We start from the raw sequence: 7,867 nt of genomic DNA on the forward strand, positions 1-7,867 counted from the left end.
ACACACACACACACAACCACATGCACAAAAATCTGAAAAAGTCTGGAATCAGCAGCAGAAACTGGAGGATGCTGAGTAGTGACTGCCCCCTTTAGGCAGACCTGTGCTTCCCAGTTCCCGGTCGGGCACGTTACAGCCACATGACTGACCCCTGTAAGCACCCCCATTGGCTCTCCCCGGTTAAACCCAGGGAAGGGATGCCAGGCGTGGTCATGCTCAGGACTGCCACGGGAGGGCAGCACTGGCCTGCCAACGCCTTCCCACCAGCTGGAGCCTGTAACCAAGCTCAGCTTGCCATATCCTTTCAGAACCAAACACCCCATCCTCGCTTCAGCAGCAGATGCTCCTCCCCCATACTCCCCATCAGAGTTGCTCCCTGAGGAGCAGCAGCAGCAGCAGCAGCAGCAGCTCACGTCAACATTCCCACTAGGCCTGGGCCACCTGACTTGCTTGCTCCTCCTCCACTCTGGCCACCACCTCCCACATCCTCCCAGCTCCCCACTCCACAGCTAGTCTCTCAGCCTGGTCACGAATTCTACCTTCCTCACCTGTTAATGCCATCAGGCCTCCGATCCTGAGATCTGAAGCAGGCAAGCACCCTTTCCCTTTTCAAAAGCAGTTTGTCCTCCATCAAATGTGCATTACTTGCCTTTGAAAGCTCACTTAGGTTCAAGTCAGTTGACTTCATGAGGCAATGGGTTCTTCTGCCTCTACCTGCCCTCTGCTCTCACTCCCCTTCCATCTCACCGGCAGCATCTTAGGTGGTAGCTTCTAGTATCAACTTCTACAGCCCTTTAGGTAAGGCATTTGGTACAATGTGTTGAGACCCTTAAAACTGCTCATGCCATTTCACCCAAAATGCCACTTCCTGTTCCTACCACTTAGTCCAAATTGCAGGAAAAGCCTTACACCGTGTAAGATACTCACTGCACTATTTATGCTGGTGAGCAACCAGAAATAACCCGAATGTCCACCACCAATAGGGAAATTGTTAAAAGCTTAACAGAACGGTAGCTTTTTCATTGTGTTAAGCATGCTGGAGGGACTTTCTGCCCAGATGGAGGCGTAGGTAGACACACTGTGCCTCCTCACACAACCAAAAGACAACAAATTTAAAAACAAAAAACAACCAGAATTGACAGAAAACCGAACTGTATGGAAGTCCGACAACCAAGGAGTTAGAGGAGAAACATTCATCCAGACCAGTAGGAGGGGCGGAGTCAGGCAGCCAGGCAGAGAGGACTCTCAGCAAGGCGGCCGCTGGAGGACCAGGGCGGGCAAGGTGGCGGCTGGCCGGCAAGGAGGTGCATGGAAGACCCAGCAAGGCAGTGGATTGTGGATTGGGCAGTCCCACATTCGATTGTACATAAAATGGGAGGAACAACTGGGGAGCAAGACAGATCACTCAACCCAGGGTTCCAGCGTAGGAAAATAAAGCCTCAAAACTCTGACTGAAAACACCTGTGGGGGTTGAGGCAGCAGGAGAAACTCCCAGCCTCACAGGAGAGTTCATTGGAGAGACCCACAGGATCCTAGAATGTACACAAGCTCACCCACACAGGAATCAGCACCAGATGGGCCCAATTTGCTTGTGGGTAGTGAGGGAAGTGACTGAAAACCGGCAGAGAGAGAGGAGCAAGCACTATTGTTCCCTCTCAGACCCCTCCCCCCCACACAGCCTCACAACGCAACCACATGGATTGCCCTGCCCTGGTGAACACCTAAGGCTGCACCCCTCACTATCTAACAGGCATACCCAGACCAAAAAAAAAAAAATTGGCCCAAACAGAAGAACAGATCAAAGCTCCAGAGCAAATACAATTGAGCAATGAAGAGATAGCCAATCTATCAGATGCACAGTTCAAAACACTGGTAATCAGGAGGCTCACAGAATTGGTTGAATATGGTCACAAATTAGACGAAAAAAATGAAGGCTATGCTAAGTGAACTAAAGGAAAATGTACAGGGAACCAATAGTGATGGGAAGGAAACTGGGACTCAAATCAACGGTGTGGACCGGAAGGAACATTCAACCAGAACAAAATGGAGAGACAAGAATTCAAAAAAATGAGAGACTCAGGAACCTCCAGGACATCTATAAATGTTCCAACATCTGAATTATAGGGGTACCAGAAGGAGAAGAGGAAGAGGAAGAAATTGAAAACTTATCTGAACAAATAATGAAGAACTTCCCCTTTCCTTTGCCTCCAGCAAAGGAAACAGACTTCCAGGAAGTCCAGGAAGCTCAGAGAGTCCCAAACAAGTTGGACCCAAGGAGGAACACACCAACCCACATCATAATTACATTAGCCAAGATTAAAGAGATGGAGAGAATCTTAAAAGCAGCAAGAGAAAAGGAGACAGTTACCTACAAAGGAGTGCCCATAATACTGTCAGCTGATTTCTCAAAAGAGACCTTACAGGCAAGAAGGGGCTAAAAAGAAGTATTCCAGGTCATGAAAGGCAAGGACCTACATCCAAGATTACGCTATTCAGCAAAGCTTTCATTTAGAATGGAAGGGCAGATGAAGTGCTTCCATATAAGGTCAAGTTAAAGCAGTTCATCACCACCAAACCCTTATTATATGAAATGTTAAAGGAACTTATCTAAGAAAAAGAAGATCAAAAATATGAACAGTAAAATGACAACAAACTCACAGTCATTAACAAGCGATCCTAAAACAAAAACAAAATAAGCAGACAACTAGAACAGGAACAGAACCACAGAAATAAAGATTACATGGAGGGTTATTAGCAGGGGAGGGGGAGAGAGGAGGAAAAGGAATAAGTAGCATAAATGGTAGGTAAAAAATAGACAGGCGGTGGTTAAGAATAGTATGGGAAATGTAGAAGCCAAAGAACATATATGTATGACCCATGGACATGCACTAAAGGAGGAAATGTGGGTGGGAGTGTGCAGGGTGGAGGGGAATAAAGTGGAGAAAATGGTGTAATAGCATAATCAATAAAATACATGTAAAAAAAACAAAGAGCTCTGGGTGTTGTATTAGAGCCCTTTCAAAAAATCCCCAGCAAACACTCTAAGGTACATACATTACTTTTACAGGGAAGTGTGACTGTGTTTATGAAATTGGAAAAATTTGATAGCAGCTGTTCAGCTCCCCAGTCTCCTCTTAGACTCTGAAAGGTGCAATAAGCCTCTTGAACATGATAGAAAAGTGCCTGGGAACCTGCACCTCCAGATCTCACCACCCCCAGGAGCTAGAGCAACCACACTAGTAAAACACAGCTCCCAGGCCCCTGGAGTCCTTAGTTAAGGGCCAGTGTTATCCTACCCTGAAATGCCTGCACTTGCACAACTCCTAAGAAGACCCCAAACACCATCTGGAAGGTCAGATTAGATTATTATGGTTCTCAGATGCCACTTTAATCACATTTTGCGCTACACAGTGATGGGAGGTGAACGATGGTGATGTTCGGGCAAATTCACCTGCCTAGAGGAGAGGAGCCTGGGCCACCAAGAACAGTAATGTGCTCTCCTTCCCAAGGGAACCCCCTCCCTGAGCTGGCAGGACAGGGTTTCAGAAAGAGCGAGCACAAAAAGATAGGACAAACGAGTGAAGGGAGCCAGGTAGATATCTGAATTCTTCCCATGCAAACGGGAACTAGACGTGTGGTGTCTCTCCTAAGGCAACACCCCAATCCCATGCACTTCTGCTTGAAGCCAAACTGCCTCCCTGCAGAGACAGGCAGCCAATGTTCATTTCGTAACACTACTTCCAGCAGTGCGCCCAGAAGCCCAGGAGCCCAGGCAGTTGTGGCCAGCATACAACAGATGCAGCCTGTAGGCCAGACCCCTGCAGGGCCTTCCTCTTCACCTGGCCCTTCAGCTGCCAGTGTGTCTTCCTGACCACAGAACAGCAGCCAGTTCGTGTGTGGCTGGGTGGTGCCAAAGGGGCCAGAATAAGCAACAAAGCAAATCAGATGTGGGTTCTGGAGCTGAGTCAACATGGTGGCAGGACCAGTCACAGCCTACAGAAGGACCTATATGGCCCCGTGTCTTCTATCAATTCTTCTCCGGGCGGTTTCTGTTTAGGACTGCTTTAGGGGCAAATTCGAGCTTGTCCTTAAGGCTCACCACCTGGGTGTGGTCCTTGCCTAGCAGCTCGTCCAACTTGCGCTCCTCCCGACGCTCTGAGATGCTCTTCTCCTCCTCCACAGGCTGGGGATCCTTTCCCCTGATGAACCATTCCAGGTGGTAGCCCACAGCCCCAACCACGAAGGCCACAGGAAATGTGACATAGGGAGCATAAGTGCGCACCACGGTCCAAAGCACAGGCCACATGACATCTGCAGAAGAGCACAAGGCAGCATTAGGGAGATACCAGCACCCCTTCCTCACCACATGGACCACCTGCCAGGGCTCCCCACTTACCAGGCAGCCTGGCACAATTTACTGAGCACACATCCCATACAGAGTAATGCAAGAGGATACCTTGCTTTAAGCAAGAGTTAGATCCCTAAAACAATCTAGAAAATTTCAAAAGATTCAATTGTTAGAGAAGAGGAGAAGACTCTCCATTTTACCTGCATGTACAATACTTTTTGACAATTATGCAACCACGTATGGCCTAGAGGTCCCCTCATAGGGGACCTCTAGGTCTTACCTAATAAAGCTTCATGCCTGTTCTTGACCCCACACCTTCCCTCCACAGTTTGCCAACTTTTCAAGAATGGGAAAGAAGCCTTTCTCTCACATCTGCCTCCTGAGGTAGACGGCATTATCAGAGGATTAAGTAACTTGCCTGAGTCTCGACTATAAGACCATCCTGTTTGTGCTCCTGTAGATATTTCTGCATCCATTCCTCCATCCCACCTGCTACCTCTGGTCTCAAGTGAACAATCAAAACCTCACCAAAGTTAGGATGACTCTCTCCCTTTCTCTCTTTGGGTCTAATTCTCTTTGGAGGAATCCCAGCATTCTGTGGGCCTATGCCTATAATGGGCCATCAGCAGAGAAAAAAACTGCAGCAGCTCCAAGATTCCCCTCTGGGTCCTCTGTCTTGGCACCAAGCACCTGGCCAGACAATTCACACCCCAGTCACCAGCTGATCCTCACAACACCTCTATGAGGTATGAGCCAGACTTCTGTCTAAGGCCACAAAGGCTCTGGGACATGATGGTAATGTGCCCAAAATCACTACAAATAGTACAGCCACTGATTTTGAACCCAGGCCCTCTGACTTCAAACCCTATGTTCTTTCCAGTGGAAAGAACGCACTGCCAAAAGGTGTATGGTTTCTGCGCAAATCCTGAATTTGGCGAGAGCTTCTACGGCTTTTTTCCCCATTAGCTTGGCATTTCACTTCCTAGGAGAGCTCCCTTTTCTGCAAACTCTAAGGTTACACTCAGAGATTTGTGCAATTATAAAATGTAGAAGTTGTTAAAAGAGGTACCACCGAAGAACCTCAAACCTAACACTTCTCCATCCTCCTCCCACCTTTTGAGCAAGTTCTAAGTAAACACTTTCCCTAAACAGCAACTCTCCATTCAGATTTCCAATTTTCCTTAAAACACTATCAAAGTCCACAACTATTACCTATCACATGTAGCACAAGGTCTCTCTGCCCTCCTACTCACATTCTAGTCATTTACAAGTAAGTCAATTAATTCATTTATTTAACACAACTCCCTCTGTGTCATGCAATGTGCTGGCCCACCCTACTTGTCTGCATTCCTCAAAATATGTTAAGCTCCAAGAGGGTAAGGATGAGTCTGCGGACCACTGTGTCCCATCCATTCCCCCATCCCTCCCACCTGGCCTAGCATGAAATGCTCCAAAAGATGTGTTGAATGAAAGAAGGGCAGTTCAAGCAACACACTAATGTAATACCACAGCAGTCATCCACCCACCCGCCTTCAAAAGGTAGCAGGGACACAGCAGGGGCTTTTGCTGATTACAAGAAGCTAGATGCTCTAACAAGTCATCTCCAGGGTAGTGACATTAAAAAGGCAAAAGTGTCTCGTAAATACTGTGACGCCTATTTCCAGCCGAGCTTACAGGGAGCCTGAGCACCCGGTAAAGGTCAACTGGGCTGCCGGCAAACCTGCCTTGTTCCGGGGTCCCGGAGGCCCAATGAGACTCAAATCCGCAGTCTGAGATTTGAGAATTGCCAATAAAGGCAGAGGTGACCTAAAAGGGCAGAAGATTGATACCGACAGTCACTCTAGCCCGGGTTCAGGGAAGCGAGCACAAGTGAGGTTAGGGTCCAAGTGTCTGTTCGTCTCCCTCCGCCGGGCTCCCTGTCCCCAGCCCCTATCCCACCACGGTCATGGCCTTGTCGGCAGCGTCCTTCCTCACACACGTGCCTGAGGCCTAGAAGCCCTGGCCACAGAAGGCCAGCTGGGCGGCCAGACTCGACCCGCGAGCCTCGGTAAGAGTGGGAGCCGTCAGGCCAGTAACTCAGAGGTCAAGGCCAGCAGCCACGGCCAGGACAACGGGCGGCCGGGGCAGCCGCCCTGGAGAAGGGAACTGTTGGCTGAGACCGCGTGCTCACCTGAGCCGCAGCCGCACTCTACCGGCCAGCCCCCGCCCTCTGTCTGCTGGCCAGGAACACCTTTGTCGCCCTTCCCAGTGGCCCACGGGGCCTCGCCCGGGACCCCGCCCACCAAACGCCGGCTCTATCAGAGCGCCGGGATTGGCTGAACTCCTGTCCGAGGACTGAGCAAGCTAGGCGCCCACAACAGACTCCCGCTGCCCTGAGTTGGACATACGCCCCCTGGGGGTTAGGAGGTTTATCAGTGACTAATCACGTGCTTTTCCAGTGAAGAAAGTAAAAGGTCATCCATTCATTTATTCAACTGATGTTCACTAGGCGTCTTCTAAGACCTAGGTCCGAACATACACACACACACACACACACACACGCATGAACCCTGACCTCAAGTAGCTCTCAGTAGCAGAATATAGTGCTTAAGAACTCTTCGGATCTGGGATAGCTTTCTAACTGTGACCTTGGGAACAGTATTAATGTTTTAGCCTCCTTTCCCTCTTATAAAGGTAATAACACCTATTTCACAGGATGTTGTGAGAGTTAGATAAGATTATTGCATGTAAAGTGCTATACCAGGTATAGAGCAAGCAGAAAAATAAATGATACTATTGTTAGTCTACAAATAATAGAAATAGTACAGTAGTACAGTGAAACCTAAGTTTTACCTGACCCTTCAAGTACAAGTATTCCCTCCTTCTGTGTCTGTGTGGCTCCCTGTTCAGACATCTATGTTGTTGCATACAGAAAAACAAACAAACAAACAAACACCAAAGCTCAGGCTCCATAATGCTCCCACCTAGCCCTGCCTTTCCACTCTTATTCCATTAGTCTCCACCAGGAATATTTACCTATCATTAGTAACACACACTAAATCCTCCTATTCCTCCATGCAGACCAAATCATTCACATCTCTGTCCCTTTATTTATGCTTTTTCATCCACCTAGAGTGCCCTTCCCACCCTTCTTTACCAAGTATCTCTGGCTCATTTTTCAAGCTTTAGGAATACCACTGTAGAAGTCTCCTGAACTGCATTATTACCCTTCCTCTGTAATCTCAAAGAGCTCAATGCTAAGCTCTGGCCATGGAAATGGAAAGAAAGGAACAGTCTAAAGAAATATTCAGGAAACTGTCATTAGCAGAACTTGTTCACCAACTGAACAGGTAGAGAGGAGAAGGGAACAGAATTACCTAGAATAACCAGCATTCAGTCAACCAGTTAACATGTGTTAGGCATCACAGGGATGCAAAAAATGACTGGGGCCATCCCTGCTCTCAATTCTATGACTGACAGGCAAGCAGACTGGTCTTCAAAATGTCAATACAGTGTGAGAAGTGTATCAACAGAAGTATG

General features: G+C 48.2%; 1 protein-coding gene across 4 annotated transcripts; it reads right to left on the bottom strand.

Annotated features, from left to right (window-relative positions):
• Window positions 1–3,358: 3,358 nt before the first annotated feature.
• Window positions 3,359–6,643, bottom strand: SMIM12 (small integral membrane protein 12). Of its 4 annotated transcripts, XM_036025741.1 has the most exons (3): window positions 6,519–6,627; window positions 4,397–4,491; window positions 3,359–4,311 (listed from the first exon to the last, which is right to left on the bottom strand). In XM_036025741.1, the coding sequence occupies exon 3, from the start codon at window positions 4,304–4,306 to the stop codon at window positions 4,028–4,030; it is 279 nt and encodes a 92-aa protein (XP_035881634.1). In that variant the 5' UTR covers window positions 4,307–4,311; window positions 4,397–4,491; window positions 6,519–6,627; the 3' UTR covers window positions 3,359–4,027. The 4 variants fall into 4 exon arrangements, with proteins under 4 accessions (XP_035881634.1, XP_028367770.1, XP_028367772.1 ...); XM_028511969.2 differs by lacking the exon at window positions 4,397–4,491 and having other exon boundaries at window positions 6,519–6,643; XM_028511971.2 differs by lacking the exon at window positions 4,397–4,491 and having other exon boundaries at window positions 6,579–6,601.
• Between the last annotated feature and the right edge of the window lie 1,224 nt (window positions 6,644–7,867).

The sequence above is a fragment of the Phyllostomus discolor genome, chromosome 5 (assembly GCF_004126475.2).
Source record: "Phyllostomus discolor isolate MPI-MPIP mPhyDis1 chromosome 5, mPhyDis1.pri.v3, whole genome shotgun sequence".
Classification (NCBI taxonomy): domain Eukaryota; kingdom Metazoa; phylum Chordata; class Mammalia; order Chiroptera; family Phyllostomidae; genus Phyllostomus; species Phyllostomus discolor.